We start from the raw sequence: 20,283 nt of genomic DNA, 5'->3' as shown, positions 1-20,283 counted from the left end.
TCACATGATACAATCATTTAATTATCACAGATAACTGATGCAGTCATTCTACTTCATTTGGTCAAGTTTAAAAGACCTGACTTACGAGTGTTTTTCTCTTTATTATTTCTCACTGAAACGTAAGTAAAGCATCCAGACAGCCACTGCACAAGATTCTTGTGTTTTTTCTTACCTGCCTTTATTCCACTGATGTCTTTAATTTTTGTCACTCTGATACAGAGACAAAATTTTGACAATTTGCAGTAGATATGACATTTAGCCACTGCATTTCTCTCTAATAGTAAACATGCAATGCTTTATTGTCTGTTTTCACTTCCTAGTTTGTAAAGACTCTACTGGTGTTTGTAATTACAATTCTAAGTAAATCAAACGTTTGTATTTTCTCAAGTAGAACAACATTACCACCTTGTGGCTATTTGCTATCACACCCAGATGAACAGGACGTCCTATTGATTGCGATGTCTTCTAAACTGGCAGCCGTATCTTCTTTACAGATGTCTTTTGTTTTCACCAGAACACACAAACTTTGGGGTGCTAAAGCTTTAAGAAAAAAACTACCCTAATACATTTTATAAATTACTTCTTCAAAGTAGGAAAAAAAAAAGCTATAACCCTTGACCCTGCAAATACTTGAACCTTTTCTTCTGGAAACCTTTACTATGATTCCCTCAAATTTCAGCAAGTTGTGGTTATTTAGCTTTAAGAACATAATCCAGAAGAGTTGTGAGAGAGGACATAGGAACTTGAAGCATTAAGTCTCTAATAGCAGAGGGAAAAATTATTCTTGTGTCCATCTGTGGCGTTTTTACTCAGCTGGGCTGCTGAGCTCCACCACAACTAACTGCTCTCTCATTCCCCATCCTCAAAGGGAAAGGGGGAGAAAATATGATGGAAAAGGCTCAAGAGTTGAGGTAAGAACAGGGAGATCACTCAACAATTACCATCACGGGTAAAACAGACTCAGCATAGGGAGATTAAATAAATGTATTACCTATTACTAACAAGATAGAGCAGTGAGAAACTAAAAAAAAATAATGTCTCCCCATCTACCCTCTTTTCTGTTCTCCCCCTGAGTGGGGCAGTGGAATGGGGGCTGCAGTCAGTCCCTAATGCTTCATCTCCACTGCTCCTTCACTGTGCCTCTCTGCCCCTGCTCCATGTGGGGTCCCTCCCATGGGATGCTGTCCTTCCCAAACTGATCCTGTCTGAGGTTCCCACAGGCAGCAGCTCTCCAAGACCTGCTCCCACATGGCTCTGTCCCACGGGGTCCATCCATCCATTCCCCAGGAGCAAACTGCTCCAGCGCGGGTCCCCCACGGCTGGGCGGCAGCTCCCCCCAGGCCCCCTGCTCCTGCGTGGGCTCCTCTCCACGGGCTGCAGCTCCGGCCCGGGGCCTGCTCCTGCGGGGGCTCTCTGTGGGCCGCAGCCTCCTCCAGGCCACATCCACCTGCTCCACCGGGGGCTCCTCCACCCACGGGGGGGGCTGCAGTGTGGAGATCTGCTCCATGGGGGACCCATGGGCTGCAGGGGGACAGCCTGCTCCACCAGGGGCCTCTCCACAGGCCTCAGGGGAACTGCTGCTGCCTGCCTGGAGCACCTCCTGCCCTCCTGCTGCACTGACCATGGGAGCTACAGGGCCAGGTCTCACTCCTCTCTTCCAGCTACAGGTTAGTTTGTTTGTTTTTCCTTTCTTAAATCTGATCTCACAGAGGTACAACCAACATGGTTTATTGCCTCAGCTCTGGGCAGTGGCAAGTCCCTTTGGAGCTGGCCCTTACCTAACATGGGGCAGCTGGATTCTCCTCACAGAGGCCACCCCTGCAGCCCCCTGCCACCAAAACCTTGCCCTGTAAACTCAATGCACCATGATAAATCAAAAAAAATGAAAGTGCTAAGTAGAAAAGGCAGAAAGAGAATTCTAATTCTATATCAGAAAATGCTTTCTAATAGTGAAGGGCAGTGAAGCGCTCACTGACTACTTTCTTGTAGGGATTGTTGAACCTTTGATTCTGGAAATCTTAAAAGCAAGAACTCTTCAGATATGGTTTACAAGTAGTTGTCCTGTCCAACAATATTATGAGTTGAGGAATTATTGGACTTGCAAGCAGAAAAAATAAGTCATTCTCTGAGGAATTTCTGATGTTTTCTGTTGGTTATTTGACTTTTGTCAAATAACAGGGGTTGTTTGTTTATTTTGTTTATTTATACTTATGTCAGGAAAGGATATGAAGATAGAAATAATCTCGTCATGTAAGAACTGACTTATAGTAGAACAGAAGTTTTGTCTAGAATTTTTCCACAGAATTCTTCTTTTTCCTTGAATAAATAAGTAAGGCTACAGCTACCAACACAAGGAGAGAGAATTACCAGAGACCACCTTCTTCATTAAAGCTATAGAAAGCTTTTCTTGACACAACTGCAGTAGAGGCACAATATCTCTTCTCTTTCTAACACCAGCATGTCTCTTCAGGATTTCTCTTTGGCTCACTTAAAAAAAAAAAGTCAGCCCAAAGGTCAGAAATAAAAAAAATAATAAAAATCACTGCAGTCTAAAGCTTGTATGTGGCTTTGCTGTTGAAGGAACTATCCAGAAACCACAGTATGGCCACCTGCTGCCATGCTGTTGTTGATTCCCAAAATCCTGGCAGGAGAGTGTGTCTTAAAATTTCAGCTATGGTGGCATGCCTCTGTTCAGAAAACAAAACAAAGCAAACAAAAAAAAAATGATTTAGGTAACAACATGAAGCATCCTGTTTAACAATTGTTTTAACTCACCTCTGCGCTTATATTACCTTTTTGGGCTGGCTTTTCTGGTATAAATCCCTGTTGTTTCCCAGAAATCAGTAAATTGTTTCAGTTTGTACCAGTCCAGTCTTTGGCCTTTTAGCTCAGCAGCACTGAGCTACCAAGCTTTTTCAAATAATGTTTCCAAACTGATGAAGCATCAAAGCTTTTAAAGCCCTGTAAGCTGCAAATGCTATTGGGATATGTGAGGAATTCATGGCTGACTTGGAACCCTATTTATTAATACTGCCTCAGAGCTAGCATATTGAACAGAAAATGTTCCCAGGAAAATATGGTGTGCTCCCTCTGTGATTTTACAGGGAGGTGGCATGAGGGAGTTTAGAAAGAAAGTGTCATGATACCAGATAAAGATGAAGGATTTACATATACAGTGTATCAACCCCAGGCAGCACTGCACAGGCTGCCCAGAGCCTGTGAGGTCTCCTCCGTGGAAATCTCCAAAAGCCACCTGGATGTGGTCCTGTGCAACCTGCACTGGGTAGCCCTGCTTCAGCAGTGAAATTGGACCAGGTGACTCCAGAGGTCTCTTCCAACCTTCTGTTGAAACCTTAAGCATTCTGTGATTCTTTGATTCTATGGTTTTGATTTTTCTGAAAAAAGAAAAAAAAAAAAAAAAAAAGTAAGTATTTCAGGTCTGTCTGCAGATGTGATGCCATTCCGAGTTTACAAAAGGTAAGATGTCAAAAAGGATATATATATATATATATATATATATATTTTTTTTTTCCCAGAGAAAAACAGCCTTTCTATGTATCTGAGGAAAATTATAATGCCTATACATAATAGTTACTACTGATCATAAAAGGAAAAAATGTGTTAAATCGGGTTCCCTTAGCCAAGAATATTTGGCTTGTCAACGCTGTCACAAATATGACTCACTGGTAATCGGTGTGTATTATGCAAATAGATAGGTAAAGTGGTGAGAAGGATACTAAAATAATTGTTAATACAACAAATTTTTTATGTTTCCAAACTTAGTTTTGTAAATAAATGTTTGAGAGTAATGATGAGAGAGAAAGTACTCTCTAATGTGCACTGAAAAAGGAATTTAAATGAAAATGGTACAAAAAAGGCAAAGAAAATATAAGTATTTTGGAAAAAAAAAAAGTTAAATAGTTTGAACTATATAAAATTATTTAGAATTTTATTGATATGAGGATATTTCTAAATAATACACAGCTATGGTATCACTTCTTTAATGGTTTGAATCAGATGGTTCTGAAGACACAAAATGACAAAGATTTAATGAACAATCTACATTGCAGCAGTCAGGATGTAGGAGAACTGTTTATTGAGTAAGGATTGCTATAGATTTTACTTCTGGAATTATGTTTAGTGTAAGATATGAAATTTACAAAATGATATTTTATTTATAAAATTGCTCCGCTAGATGGGTCAGATCTTAACTGGTACAATAAACCTGCTGCAAAGTTAGTATTTAAAAAACTTAGTGTTGCTATACTAAGTTTCAGTAGGTCAGATTTGGCACTACTATGTTGACTTTGTAGAAATGCATTTTTAAACATTAACTAAGTAGGTAACCAGCATAAAAGCCAAGCAGGCACAATTTGCAAAAGTGTGCTTAGAATAGTAATACAAAAATGTAATGCTTAGCTTTGAAAAAAATGATTATTTTTTCTGTCTGCTTCTGCTGATTTTCTAAGTGGATCTGGGTTCATCCTGCTTAGTTTGAAGAAGCTGGCAAAAATACATAATTTAAAAGGTATGAATTCAGAGCCTGGACTTACCCTTTTAGCTACCTGAGAGCAGAAGGTGATTCAGATCGTCACTTAGCAGAACTGCCCTCTTCACTTAAAGTTCTTGAAGTTTCTCTGAAGAATCCTAAAAGAAAGAAGTTGCCCAATATGAGTGTCCCCAAGTACTAATTTGCATAAGCAGAAGAGGTGCGTACAGTTCTCATGCGAAGTTTTGGAGGCTACATTGTGTAGGGTTTTAGTAGTTGCAGAAATCAGCTGGTGTGAAATCCACTAAAAAGAAACGATGATTCCTAAATATAGTATTTTTTAGAACAAGAATTCAAGGGGAGTAAGACATCCTTCTGAAACTGCAGGAAAGCAGGATGTAATTCTGAAATCAGAATAAACAGCAAGGAAAGAATACTTGTGCTACAGACAAGGCATAGGAACTTATCTTGACTTAAAGGACCAAAGTTTCACTTTTAAATCTGAAATACTACCTTTAAGATTGATAAATGTAAATAATGTCAATAATGTTGATAAATCTGATCAATTATTATCTGATAGATCATTTTTTAGTTAAATGAACTACTTCAAGGGAACATTACCATGTTCATAAACATTCGGAAAGGGAAACTCTTGAAGCAATCCATTCTGAACTAGTTATTTCAGTGTTTATGAGTGATAAATAGTCAATGCATATGTGGGAAATTATAGCAAAGGCAAAAAGGAAAAAAAAATAACTTTTTATCCTGATTTGTGATAGAATGTATTTTAGAATTTCCTCTCAGACAGACATTCCATATGAGACTCATGTCTCCTAGCACTCAGAAAGGTTGTATGATTTATATGTACTTAATCAGTGGAAAATGTGTTGAGATCAATTCAACTGGGAATACCACAGGTGGTGAAAAATACCTGAGTTGAATCTCAACTGCTCTGAAAATTAAGTAGTTTGGAATAATGCGGTGCTTTACAAGCAAGGAGATAAAATAATTCTCATCTGTAACTCAATCCTGGCTTTTTAAAGCTCAGTTGGTAAGGCCTGCAAGCTGAGTCTTGCACACAGTGACACATGACCTGTGCTCTGAGATGTTAAATATTGAGCCCTAAGTATCGCACCTTAGCAACTGACATTTGTATCCTGAGTCTGAGTAGTCGATGGACCTGTGAGTTGCAGCTCTCTCTGTGTGGTCCAATTGTGCATTGTCCATACCCAGCCCATACTCAGTCCTTGCAAAATTAAGTATCAGCATTATTATTTCCTTTTATGTAAAAATAAATGATGGGACATGAAATAGTGACAGTAAAAGAGTTGTATTTTTTTTTATGAACTTCGTTAATGGGTGAAAGTTTATTTGTTCTGCTCCTATAACTTACTTCTAAGCTTTCTTCTAAACATTGTATCTGCCTTAGGAATCTCTTGAGGTAATTTATATCTTGGATAAATTGCAAACTGTTTCCCCGTGTCCATTTCTGACTTCTTTTTTTGTCTCATGTACTCTGAAATCATATGAAAATAGTTTTGTAGCTTTTCCTGTGAGTTATTAATGTGTTACTTCCTGCACTGTCTCATATTGTTATCTCCTTGTCTTGCTTGAAAGGCAAATGAAGAGCAAAGAAATTGTCAGAATCCTTTGTGAACTAACTCACACTGAGGTTCTCCATTTCCTTGGGAAGTTAGTGCGCTGGTCATGTGAAAAAGGGCTGTAGTTAATATTTTCAACTATTACAACACTAAACTTGAGAGTTACGTCAATCCCAGTGTCAAGCTTCCTCCAACTTCGTCAGTATTCTGAGTCCCCGTCTAATTTTTGTATGCTAATTTTGCAGTCTGACCTTTGCATTAGTAGACAGGTGGGAAATGCGTGGATCCTGTCAGCTGCTTAATGGCTTCCTAATCTGAATAGGCTGTTCCGTGTCAGCTGTGCCATCCCGAAATACCCTCTTCTACACAAAAGTGCTTTGCATTTAAACAAATGTCACTGAGACCATCTGACAGGTGTGGTACTATATTAAAACTACACCTTTTGGGTTAACTGTAGTAATCATTTCTGTATAATTGTTAGCAAAAAAAAAAAAAGTGGAATTTCTAGGTTTCTTTTGTAAACTAGCATCAGGTGCTGTGCAGATGAAGAATCTCTGCTTAATTAACCCCCAAATCATGGGTCAGGCTCTAAGGGTTGTATAACACATGCACACACATGTCAATAAAGTGTTCTTTATTGACAATAAAAAAACAATTCAGTTAGACTTTTTGAGCTAGAGGTTTCATTTGGGCCAATGGCTTTTGAAGGACTTTTCTTCTGAATGTGGCTGTTTCCTTCATGAATCTATGGCCTCCACAATGTCCTCTGCCAGCCAGTACCACAATTTCACTATAAGGTGGATGTGAAAGGACTTCTTCTTCTGGGGTGGGGTTTGTAAATGTTGCTTGTTTATTTAATTAGGTAATCTTTAATTCCTGGATTACAAGACAGAATGAATTCACTAGGTACCTTTACTGTGACTCTATCATCTTTCACCCTACTAATCTCTTTAGCTGAAGTGTTTCAGCCTATTTAGTCTCTCTTTTTATGAAAATTGCTCACTGCTGCTGAGCATAGTCATGGTATTTCTCTATAGCTTTTATGTTTCTACAGTTGCCTTTGTTTTTTGCAAAGTGACCAGAAATGCAACTGGTGTCAAAGTTGGGAACAGTGGTAAAATGATGTTTTCTGGGTTGTTTTGTCTACTTTTATCGTGATTCCTAACATTCCATTTGCCTTTCTGACTGCTGCTGAAGTTTAAAATGACATTTTACAGGACCATGTACAAAGAGTCTAAGCTATTTTGCTGGAGATAATTTAGACCGTTATTATGCGTATGTAAAATTAGAGTTCTTTCTATGTGTATATTCCTTTGCTTGCATCAACATTTAATTTCATCTTCCATTTTATTGTCCAGTAATTCAGCTTGATGCAAGCCTTCTCTTCATTTTCAGTATTAAATTTGTATGCCAAATAATTTCATAGCATTAGCAAACATTACAGCAAAGTTTTAATCATTTTCTAGACTTTGGCTTTTGACTTTGTGCAGACGTGGTTCCTGTGTACACAGAAGCGAGATATGATATATGGAAATGAGCAAATAAATGAAATCTAGAGAAAATGGTTAGGATTTTTGTTTTCTTCTGAAGCCTGTGGAATCTTTTTGCTTTTGCTCTGATGAAAATAATGGTTTTCAAATATTTAAAGGCGATTTTGTTTATCAGGTGTTTGTTTGAGCGGCAGATTTATGGAGATGCCGTTCCAACTATTTGCACAATTTAGTTCTGAGATGAGGAGATGTAAGACATGCTTTAAATAAAATAATAACATTAATAAAATAAGACTTACTGAAACTGACCACGAAGAATACCTTTTTTTTTTTTTTTTTTTTGACCCTTTGTTTTTGCAAAGATTATGGTGTTACGGAGAGTGAAGAAACACCAATAATTTCACCTGTCTCTGTATTTTGGAATATTATTACCAACAGGTGTTTGAATGTGGTAAAATTTAAGTGAAAGTATGTTGTTTGCTTTAGGCAATTAAATGATTACTTATTTATTTAATAATAGATGTATATAAAAATTCAACGCGATGAGTAAGAACTTGTGGGCCTCCCTGCCTAGACAGTTTTGGAAATCTTCCAAGACACTTGATCCAATGAGATTTTTTTCAGTATTTCAAATAATCTCAAATTTCAGAATTTCAAGTGAACATTCATTCCAACAAGACCATTCCAATTTTAATGAGCTTGGTAGCACGATAATTTAAGTAATATCTTCTAATTTTAAACTCATTTCTTTTTCTATTTCAAAAGAAAAGAATTTTTACTGCATAAATTATGTTCTTTTTAATTGACGATGGGTTCAGCTGCTTTTCCACATAAAGATGGATCGTTGCTTTTGCTGCAAATAACTACTGGTTCTTGGCATTTCAGAACCAAATGCCATGGAAGTCAATGGAAAAAATTCTTGATTTTAGTGAGTTACGGTTCAGGTTTCTGACTGGAAATGTGGACATTACTACGGAAAATGAGTTTGAAATTACTGGATGATGTTAATGTACAGATGATACATTTCACTAAGGGTTTTTTTATGTTTTGGAAACCCATAAATTTTAGAAATAATGTCAAACTAGAAGCAATTTCAATGTACACTTTTTGTTACTCTTTCAAAAAAAAAAAAAAAAAAAAAAAAGGCAGTAAAGCAGTATCTGAAAGACTTGCCCAGAAGCCTGTTGAATCTGATGGGAAAAAAAAATTGTGTGCTTTGGGAACTGTACATCAGACATTAGATCAGAGGCTGAGTGACTACCATAAGAACAGTACAGATGGATTGAGAAGGTGAGAGAGCCTTGTGGTTTCAGATTAGCCACTAATGGCTTGGCATCTAGAATGTACTCTGCTATGATAAAAGTGAAAAACAGATTATGTAATAATTCTGTGAAGTCTGTGCACTCTAGAAAATGGTGTTTTGAAAGCACAGGATTTCCTTGTGTTAAGCAGAGTGTCCAAGTCATCTAAATATGAAGAAACCTTATAAGATTCTTTATACTCTAAAACGTTTCTTCATTTCTGCCGTGACATTCATCCTTTATGGGCCTAGCATCCTGGTCTTGCTACATCAAAACTCCTCAGAAAGAGTCAAGCATGTCTTGAAGCTCTTTGCTGAACTCAAACTAAAGCACCTCATAAAATATTTTTTAATCTTGGAAAAGACAGTAGAGTCTCTTCATAAAACAATACAGATCCAGTATTCTTGATGGCATAGGAATAGGAAGCCTACACATATAGTTTGTGTAAACCTGTGCAGAACAGTTAAATTTGTAAAAGCAAGCTTCAGTCCATGGGCTGATGTACTACAGGTGAATACTATGAAATACCAGATGAACGAACATTCATGTCTATGAACATATGAAGAGTAAGAATGTTTACCATGAAGTGTAGATGGATAAATAGGTCTGTGAGACCTTATAATGGCTACAGTCTGAAGTTGAAATTCTTCTCCTGTGTCTCAGTTAGCTAAAAAACTCAATACATAGTTTCTTTTTGTTTTGTTTTGTTTTTACCATATTTTTTTATGATTATAGGTGTAGCATAATCTTACAATGTAACCTGGGGCTTATAGCTGATACATGGTGTACTGTTTTGTATTTAGTTTTTAAAATGTTCTTTAAAGGGAAATGAAACAATGTAGTTGCTGTTTATTTTTATTTTATCATTTACCTACAGAAAAAGTTCACCAAGGCAAAATTGTACACCATAACATTACAGTAGAGAAAAGAAAATCCAAGAGGCAAAACATCATTTACCATTTTTCAGATTAATGCAAACAGTACTTCTCATCCTCTGGTCTTTTGGATCTTTTGTTTAGAATTCAATCTGAATTTGCACTACAACAAAATATAAATGTATTCTTCTTCAAGACTGGTTTGTTTCCTCTGGTGAAGGTAGATTGTCAAGTGCTCCCATCTCTTCAAAAAAGAAAAAAAAAGTATGTGTATTAATCTTGGAAAATAAATCATAAAATCCAATTTCAACAGTACACATTTTTATATTTTTCTTCTTTCAACTATAAGATGCAAATCTTCGAACTTTTGATGATTTAAATTATAAACATGTTTTCTTCTAAATGTTAAGAAGCTTTTCCTGTTATAATTTTACTTTTTTTTATATATATATATAAGAAACTGCAGGGATAGAGTGACAGAGTCAAAATTTTGTGGCTCCACATAGTTTTACTAGCAGCATTTTGGGCTGTTTGCTAGCATGCATTTTTATGATGCAACTTGATTGTAGAATACACGCATAAAGGAAGATGTTTTTATTTTTTTGGGAACAAGCATTTCTGAATTTCAACCAACTGCTCTTGGTTGTAAACCAAGGCTTTATTTAATTTGTTATCAAACAGTTTTTTATAACTCCCATATAATCAGACTGTATTTAGTTTGTTTTCAAATATTCTATATGCCATGTCCATAAAGTTTTGGTATCAACAGTTACTTTTGTCACACTGCCTGGAGTAATCAAATAGTATTAGAACCCTGCTGTGCTGGCTATTCATTGACCTGCAGTTTGACAGGACAGCCTTTGCTCTTAAAGTCAGGCATATTCCTAAATGCTTTAAAGTGGAATTGACAGTTCATCTCCTTCCACCGTTACTCCCAGAAATGCTGTCCAAAGGCAAATCTGCAGCAGGCTTGTACATTCATGACTGGTCCTATCTCAGTAAATTTCAAACCAAAAATGACAACAGAAGCAGGATCTTCAGTGATTCTGATAGGTATAGTCAGATTTAAAAAGTGTTCACTAACCTTTAAGATGCAAGTAAGTCAAAAATTCAATTACTGTGCGCACAATGTTTTCATCAGCCAGTGGTCTTCCAAGATTTCCTAGAAAACAAGTTGATTGTTACTTAATGTTAACATGGTGTAAAGATCTATTCATTTTATGTTGTGGCTGAGTTTATAAGTACCCTGAAAAAGTTATCTGGAAAAAATGAAATTAAAAAAACAAACAAAAAAAAAAAAACCACCTTGAATGGAAAGCCTCATTTCATGGAAAAGCAAAGCAACTTTGAGGTAAAAAGCTACAATTCTCAGAATCAAAAATTGCCCAATTTTTTATGCCATTGCTGTATAGGAGCTACTTTGACACCTTAATGGTCATAATCCTTAAGACCATATGAGTCCAATTGCAGAAGAAAGATATCCTCTGCTCTCAGCTCCCTTTTTTGTGTCTGCTAGCCTGAGAAGGAAGGGAAAGGTAAATTTAGCAAATTCATCAGCTTTACCAAACAGAAGAAAGTTCTCTATGTAGTCTGACTTTGTTCACATTAGTCTGCTCATGTGTCACAGAAGTGATGTGTAGTTACAAGAACTAGGCCTGGGACTTGACTAAAGGCTCAGAAATGTGTGCTTTTGCATATATATCAAGTGCAATATAGTCCCCTTTAATCTTCTGCCTTTGATACTTCTTAAATGGCCCAAATTATCAAGCTCTCTGGAAGCTCATTATTATACTCAGGGAAAATGAGTAATAGTTTTGCTCTGTCTGTAAATAAATGGAGACAGCTTGCTTTTTATCAACAAGGTGGAAGCTTGTTCGATATTGGAGAACAAACAGTAGGTAATTTTGCTGAGGATTTTAGTTCTGTGAATGTAAAAGAGATGGCTACCAGAATCTGATTCACAGTCCATTATTACCCTGGTGAAAATACCGTCTCTTGATGTTATCACAGAGGACATGTTTTATCTCAGAATACAGTCTGAAAGACTGGCTTTGCAGCACATGGCTGTTGTGGGAGTTCTTCCGTGACAGAAGAGATGATTCAGGTCTGTAGTGATGCACAGATCAGACTGAGCTGTGTAGCCCAAATGAAAAATATTTAAGATGAATCGTAAGGGATATAAAGGTTTCTGCTCTACAGAGAGTCAGCATTCGTGAATTTGTGTGGAAGTTTGTGTCTGGATGTCTTGTCTTCTAGTCTTTGAATAGACACAAACATGCTAATTCGTATATTAATAATATTAGTGTTTTCATTTGAAGTTTCTTAGTTTAAGTTTTATTCTGATCTCATTTGTTATGGACTTTTGTTATGATTAATATAATTATAGTTGTAGTTAATTGACCCATATTTTATTCATAATATGATAATTATTGCATAAATATTTTTTAGGTATTTGAGAATATTATGCATACATATTCCTATAAGTATATGGGAAAAAGAGTTATGCTCTTGAAATTTAAAAAAATTCCAAATTTTGCTTATAGATTTTTTTTTTTTTTTTTTGATCTTGTGTTAAGTAAATAACATAGCTTACAAGTTCTAGGATATCTTGAGAGCTAGTGAATTTTGTAGTGTTCCTTCAAGGAAACAGAGTGGTTCTTTGCAATGAATTCTTCTACAGGAACACTGTAAGAAGTAGATCACTGTTTTAAGGTACTTTTGTAAAGGTCATTTCAACTTCATTTAAAATAGGAGCTCTAGTTACTTAACCAATTTTACATTCACATCTCCTTTGGATAGGAATTCCATCAGAAATTTCAGCTTCAAAGGAAACTTTTGATGAGAGTAGAGCATCTAAAATGAGGTCCATAATAGAAGCAGTTGTTTAATATATATGTCCTATTCAGACTACTTTGGTTGGTTTTACTTTTAAACGTGGAGATTCAGCAGTACCTGCAGAAGAGTTCCATAATTCCTAACCATCATACTTCTGTAAAGGAGCTGGCACTTTATCTGCAAATGGCAATCTGTTGCTGTCTGAGTTGTACTGTTAGATTACAAACACTGTCTTCCTCTCACTTTGTTTATGACTAGCCAAACACTGCTTTAATACCAGTGTTTGAGGAAATATTGTTAGTTTTGTTGTTATATAAGTACATACCAGAACTAAAACAGCACTTACTCTGAAAATGCAAAAACTAATGTATATGTTGATGCTACTCTTCTATTTACAGAGTAATTATTTCCGTGAAATTATAATGAAGCACATTTCTGTTATGTATGAACTTATTTACTGTTAGATACACTAGTATTGTGTTGAGAGGATTTAAAATAAACTGCATGGTCTGTGGGGCCGGGACTTTATCTTCGTCCATTTGTGGGGTGATGAACGTAACAGCACACAAGTAAGTGCCATTTTCTGTGATCGGAGTGAGAAATGTGGCTTTTTGACAGTCTAAAGATGAGATTCATTCTACCTCATTTTAGATGCTTGCAGCAGATTTAGTTTCTCATCTGGTGAAAAAAACAGGTTTTTCTAGAAATTTCTACATCTTATCCTTGAAATAGGTGTTAATTTCTCTTCATTGGTCAGAAAGAGGGTTGAAGCACGTGTTTTAGAGGCCCAGCTTTGGATGATGAGCCTGGACAGCCTAACAGAAACCTGGGCTGCATCCTTTTGATTCTCATTTACTAAATTCTCATACATGAAACCTCAAAAAAATACATCGACTAGACTTAGCTTTTGGACCCAATCTTTCGAAGAAAATAATCAAAGTTGTTCAAATATAGGAAATACTGTGAGACCTGGAGAATTTTTCGTTTGTTTGAACTGGTGAAGAATCTTCTAATATAAATAGCACCATACAGTGTTGATGTCTGGTTATAAAACTGTAATATCAGAATAAAAAATTATATATATTTATACATATTTATATATTTTTATCTATAACCTACATATATATATATATATATATAGGTTTCCCTACTGAAAATAATTCTTTATGCTTTCACTTCTTTGCTGAAGAAAGGGAACTCCTGAGTATCTAAAATACTGATTTGAATATACAGAAATTAAAATAGGTTAAAAATATAATAAATGATATTACTTTTAAGTAAATATGATTATGGTACTTTTCCTGAGGCATCAAGTTGTTTAAGTATGAAAGGCCAAAATTTAAATTTTATTCCTTACGTGCATTTAGTGGGATTTTTGGTAGAGTGCAAGAGTAACCTTGTATCTAGGTAGTAAGTTAACTCAATGACAGTAAGTAATTACTACATAAAAAACTAAAGTCAAATCAACAATACTGGCATTCAGAATTTTGTTACCTGCTTTTATATCCTCATCAGGCTGTATTTCGCGTTTACCAGTGAAACCATGTTTGTCGCTAAAAGATCTGTGGTTATCTACTGCATCTGACAAATAAATTAAAAATCAGAGGAGTTAATTGACTTGAAAACAACCTTTGTCACATAGCTTGCCTTTTATGGATTTAAAAAAAAAGACACAACAAACACTTTTGATGGATACATGTACAAAACAGCAACAAAACAATTAACGTGTCACTAAATAAAATAACCTTTCTTCTGAATTAGTGCTTATGACTTATATAATTTAACCAGTCCTGTACTACCAGACCAAGTCCTGTACTACATACTTGTCAAAGTTATTATTGAATTAAGTGGAAGTTGTAAATAAATTGCAAGATTGTACATTCATATGTAATTTGGAAGGTTGTTTTTGCTACCATTTCTCCAGTTGTTAGAAAGTGCTGCCAATGAGTTTGCTTAAGAATAAACTGCAGGTAGTTTTTGAAGATTATTCATGTAAACTATCTTACATGCCCCTGGTGCATCTTCTCTCCCCCTTGCCATGGGCATTTCCTTTATCAGTAAAAGCTGATCAATACGACCTGCAACAAAGGATGATTCCTATTACCCAGTCTTAGATAAATGACACTTGAAAAGCACATTTCCATTCTAGCCGATTAGGTTAGATCTGCTTTGGGGCAAAAACTTACAAAACTAGTTAATACATTTAAGATGTATGAATCTGCTTTTATGTGTCCTTAAGGCTAGTGGTCTATAAATGGAGAGTCACAGTAAATATCTGTAGTATCTGTCATATATCTGAGACTGACAGTATACAAACATCAGTAATGAGACATATTACATAAAGAGAAAATGATAAAGGACAGATATTTGAGACAGCTGAGCACTTTATTTCAATTTCCCTTAAAATCTATGTGTATTGAGTCATATATATATGTATATATACACACATATATGATCTACCATTTTTCTTTAATCTAATCATTCTTCATCTCTGTAAACAATATGTGTTCCTGTATTTTAAACACCATGAACATTTAATATTTTTCACACGGTGAACTGCTTGTCAATACTTCGCAGTTTTATGTCATTTTAATTTACAGTTTTTTCTTTCCTATTTTTAAAGAGTAGTATAATAAAGCCCGGTAGTAAAGACATTTTTAAATAGATTTTAAGTGAAATCTGAAATAAGTTGAGTAGTGCCAGAATTTCACATTTTGTCGGTCTTCTTTTGACATCATAACATGTCCATACGTCCATGCATTTAAAACAAAACAAAACAAAACAAAAAAAAAAACACCAAAAAAGAGAAGGAAAAAGACAAACACAGACACAGACCCTAAAAAAAAGTGGGGGAAGCTCTTTGCAATATGAAAATTTCAGGTCAGTAGCATAAAGAGTGACCAAATGTGTACCTGGATATAAAGTCTCACAGCATGATTCTTCTTTAGAGAACATCTTTTGTCTAAGGCAACACAGTTCTATAATAGGCATGTAATAAATAACTAAACAAGGACCCAGTTTTTGCAGGTTCAATGTAGTCATCAGAAAAGTGAGTAGCATACGACAGTAAAATGTTTTACAACAAAAAAAGATGAGTTTTGAAATAATGCAAGAAAGAGTGCTTGACTTACGTGGCCCAAGTAGGTACCCAGCACTGTTCAAAGTCCAGCCCCTTTTTTCTTTTGCCTTGAAGAAAAAAGGCAAGTAGGTTAGTGCATGAACTACACAGTACTTTCTGAAGACAAGAAGCAAGCAGCACCCAGATGGATGTTCTTTTAACAGAAGCAGTCTTATGAAGGTTTGAAATAAGAAAAAAAAAAAAAAAAGTTAAAAAAAAAGAATAGCATATAATAACGTCAAAGAAAATACTATTGTTGCACTCCTGCCCCCTTCCCATCTAGTCAGTAGATTTGCTGTTAGCATCCACCTACAGCAAAAAGCTTCACACCATATGAACGAAACTGCAAATCACACTTTGGAAGGAGCAATTTTGACTTTATACTCCAAGTTTGTATTATTAAATTAGATAATCACCTTAGCAGACAGTAATATTTCCATTTAATTGTTTGGATTTACATGAGAGCTTTATGAGGTCCTTATGCACACTACCTTTTCTGAGTCGGACAGGGATATCCACTGAATTTTGCTCTGTCAACTAGACCTTTTTTCTTTTAGTCCCAGTGTTAGTTACATGGGAGCTATAATTCAAAAGTCTAGCATTCCAAAGTAAAAGCCCACTTACTGCCCAAAATATTTGAGTCCTGCATCCCGTACACCTAAATACAGGGTAAATAACTGCTGGGATTTCTGTCATTTGTCAGCTGAGGCACAGATGCTGCCCAATGGAAAGGACCCAGAGTGGGAAATAAGTACTTACAGATAAAACGAGTCCAAATGTTTCTGACAGGGCGGCACAGAGGATGAAAGACAGAAAGAGGAAACTAGCGCACCTCTGCATCTGTAAGGAAACCGTACCAGGGTGAGTGCTCCGAGTTACCCATCGCCTCTGCCCCCCAGCTGCTGGTGGGAGCAGAGCTGAGCATCCTTTGGGAAGGACGGGATGGTTGCAAAGAGTCTGGCACCCCAAATCCCCCTGGGGGGGAAAGGGCAAGGAGGTAGGAAGGGCAGTACCTTGAGCCGGGGTGTGATGACCTCTTGCTCACAGCGCTTCACTGGGTGCTGGCGGGCAATGATGGGGTGGACGTGGTGGTCCGGGGAGGCCCTCAGTGCATGGCCCCAAGGAACTGGCACGGCTCTGAGGGCACAGCACGGCACGGCAAGGCTCTGCACACCCGTCCCCACGTCCCCTCCGCTCTTTATGGGCTGTGGAGCTGCCGCAGCGGAGGGCCACTCTCCTGGGAGGGGAGGCAAGAGCCGCCCACCGCCCCCCTCCGCCTCCCCTGGGTCATTTTCCCTCACCAAGCCACTGCATTAGGAAGGGTAAAAAATGATAGCAATTCAATTAGAGGCATTTGGAAGCACGACGCGGGCTGCAGGGAGATAACGGTCCCGGCAATTACCTCTGATTACGACAGCCTTGGGTAGGCTGGGGAGCTGGGAGAGGAGCTCTGCTCTGGGCAGCCTGGCCTCCCTCTGCAGCTTCACAAGGTCTTGGGTGCTGCTGGGGACTAAGGAAATATAACAAAATACAGCTCACTTGTCAGAAAGGCTCAGAGCTAAAAAACAAAAGTCTACATGGGATGCCCGCTAGCAAGATTCACGGTGCCTGGGTATTGCATTTGGGAATGCAATGCTCAGCTCTTCCACTTGCTCTCCCTCGAGCTCCCTGCAGTCCCTTAAAATCCCTTTGACTCGTATGCCCTTTGCTCTAGCATCACAGCAAAACGAGCTGAAGACAAACTCCGTTATTGTGCTGCCCTGCTGCTTCAAAGTGCTCGGAGACGCAGGAGTCCTTTAGAAACCTGCCTTGTTTGTTTGCTCGTTGCCTAGGCTGTAAGCCAGCAATGTTTTGACTCTGAAATATCTTTCCTTTTTTTTGTTTTCCTTAAGGTCTTGTGTGAAAGGGTAGAATTGAAGCTCTCACCAATGATTAGACTAACCCTAGTGTGTTAATTACAAACAGAAAATTTTCACCGGTTTGCTTAGTTTAGCTGTGGTTACAGCCAGCATGGGGACGTGCAAAATCGAATTACAAGGCACGGGATCCAATATTGGTTCCCTTTAATCCTTGTCAAACTGTATTTTTTTTTTTTTTTGCAATAGATGAACTTACTTAATACAAGTCCCCCTAATCCCTCTTTTAGTATGAAAAGCATAACAGTTGTTGCACAGAGTAAATTATACTTCCAGCTCCTTTTTCTGAAGCTGCTTGAGATGCTTTGCAAACTTTTATACAGTGTGTGTGTGAACCTGGATGTGGAGTAAAGGCTACTGGACAGTGCAGTATTCCTCCCTTTCACTGGTTTTGAAGCAAATAGTAGTTTTATTTCAAGTAGCAAATTTGTAATCCAGGCTAGAAGTATAAACTGTGTCTTGTAGTTCTGTTTTCCACCTTCTTTTGTCAGGAGCCTTAGGGCTGTAATAATCTAGCTACGTCACTGAATTTAAATCTGCCTGAATAAAGTTTAATTTATATGATCCTTAAATGCTAATGTACTTAAATGGGAAGCAAGCAACTTGCTTTGATATTTTGCATCATTCTTGAAAATGTTCTGTCAGGCGCTGCATTACCCTTGCCATTCTGACTAGATAGAACTGGAAAACAGCAAGGTAATTTTTGCAAAGTGTGGTTCTTCTTTACCTTATCAAAGATGCATTTCTGGATGAAATTTCCTAGCTTTCAGCTGTTAAATCCCCTGCAGTCTTCTTTGAAACCTGAAGCTTCACTGTGACAGATTTCTTTTTTTTATTTTTTTTTTTCTGTGTATGTATGTTATTTGAGTATAATCACAGGAATTATATCAAGTGAAGTAAAAAATTGCATTCAAATGGTATTATAAGAATGTAATCAATTCTGTTTTCATTGACTACAATTTATTCTTCAGGTTCCTGTAAAAAGTATTTAAAACAATGTATTTTAACCTGTATATTTTATTCCAATTTTGCACCACAATTCTTGCATTTTCTTGTCAAATTAAAGGGGAAAATGACCTCCTCATCTTCATTAGAGTCAGATAAAAAAAGGAAGCCTCTTTGTATGCTCAAACGGTTAATCCATCATTTGTCCATCATACTTTTTGTGTAAATCTATCTTTAGGTTAGTGTCAATTAAATAATTTTATCAGTCATTTCTACAATTGATGATCTCATTCCCTCAATTTTCCTTATCAAGAATGCTATTATTTTTTTATCTTCCTTAGGAATTTTAACATCACTGCTCAGAGAGAATTAGAATTTAGTTTGAAGTCTGCCTTTTCCAGCTTAGCTTGAAAAATGGCTACATGGCTTATTTTCCTGTTGAGGTGGCTCTTCAAGATACTAATTCTTCCATGGATTTATTTATTTTATTTATTATTATTATTTTTTTTTAATTGGAAAACACTTAAGGTAGTCTGCAGTAGCTGTTAGATTATGCCCAGTCCTTACCAGAAGGCCACCATCAAGCTCACATTGAAATTCACCTAAAATTTACTGAAGTCAATTGAACAATAAGCATTGATTATAAAACTCTCTCTAATATGTCTAAATCAATACTTGAGAGACACTTGAGAGACTGGAACACCGTTGGCTGTCTCACACAAGAACATGTGTTCTATTCTATAATTGTAAATGCATTTAATAATAATTAAACGAAAACACCGGGGAAAATACAGTTTTCAGCCAGAGTAAAATCCTTTAAATATTTGAGGAAATGATTATATAGATTTAAAAAAAAAAAAAGTGTAGAAATGTTGGGCTTGGGGAATATACACACACACACACACACACACACATATATATAACATATATACGTATTTACTGCACTGAAGATTTCATTTTGAGAACAAGTGGTAAGTCCTAAGATAAATCCTAAGGACTGTACTATGAGCTTAATGGTGAGAATTTCTGAGCAATGGAAATGAATTCTAGACTTGTGAGGTGACTGTGAGATAACTTACAAGATAAAATTTTCTCTATGCTGGAATAATTTCAGTGAATCACTAACATTACAGAAGGAAAATGCTTTGTTAGAGGGAGGTCATCATCCAGGTAACCAGAATTGATTTGTTGTAGAGCTTTGGAGATACCTAGCTTTGCATCTAGTTCAATATTTACCAGGGGACTGCTAGCATGCATTGCCACCAACAACTTGTGTTACTGAGTTTTCTGCGCTGGAAACAATTGTAGATTTTTAAGATCATCATTTTAACCCTGAACACAGAATTTTTCCATAACTGAGCATGGAGGTCACAAGCGCAAGGCTTTCTGTGGCTAAATCTAATTCTGAGTGGGAATGGCAGAAATTTCTTTCCAGTAGACTATGTACACTGGTAGCTCTGAGTATCCAAGCACAATGAAAATTTCTGGCTGCCAAAAAAGCTGTGAACTCTTCCACTGATCTAAAGGTTTAGTGATAGCTCAGTGGCTAACAAAGACAATGCCACAGAGCTACAAAGTTCTCTGGAGTGTTTCTAACACTATTACCCCACACTTTGATATTTGCATTCTAGTTGCTTATTGTTAACCTAAGAAGAGTCAAGTTGAACATGACACTGCATTTATCTGAAAATCACATAGAACTTCAATACACAA

General features: G+C 36.7%; 1 protein-coding gene and 1 long non-coding RNA gene across 3 annotated transcripts; both read right to left on the bottom strand.

The window, feature by feature from the left end:
* Nucleotides 1–1,911: 1,911 nt before the first annotated feature.
* On the bottom strand, nt 1,912–5,236 carry LOC119717252 (uncharacterized). Its single transcript, XR_005266499.2, has 3 exons — nt 5,111–5,236; nt 4,554–4,647; nt 1,912–3,395 (listed from the first exon to the last, which is right to left on the bottom strand). It is a non-coding gene; the product is annotated as an uncharacterized lncRNA (long non-coding RNA).
* A 4,484-nt stretch (nt 5,237–9,720) lies between these two features.
* Nucleotides 9,721–16,945, bottom strand: GAL (galanin and GMAP prepropeptide). Of its 2 annotated transcripts, XM_027459416.3 has the most exons (7): nt 16,723–16,945; nt 16,469–16,549; nt 15,723–15,777; nt 14,598–14,669; nt 14,086–14,172; nt 10,841–10,918; nt 9,721–10,000 (listed from the first exon to the last, which is right to left on the bottom strand). In XM_027459416.3, the coding sequence occupies exons 2-7, from the start codon at nt 16,547–16,549 to the stop codon at nt 9,948–9,950; spliced, it is 426 nt and encodes a 141-aa protein (XP_027315217.1). In that variant the 5' UTR covers nt 16,723–16,945; the 3' UTR covers nt 9,721–9,947. The 2 variants fall into 2 exon arrangements, with proteins under 2 accessions (XP_027315217.1, XP_027315218.1); XM_027459417.3 differs by lacking the exon at nt 14,598–14,669 and having other exon boundaries at nt 16,723–16,921.
* Nucleotides 16,946–20,283: the final 3,338 nt, after the last annotated feature.

The sequence above is a fragment of the Anas platyrhynchos genome, chromosome 5, assembly GCF_047663525.1.
Source record: "Anas platyrhynchos isolate ZD024472 breed Pekin duck chromosome 5, IASCAAS_PekinDuck_T2T, whole genome shotgun sequence".
In the NCBI taxonomy this organism is placed as follows: Eukaryota; Metazoa; Chordata; class Aves; order Anseriformes; family Anatidae; genus Anas; species Anas platyrhynchos.
This window is presented reverse-complemented; position numbering and strand designations above follow the sequence as displayed.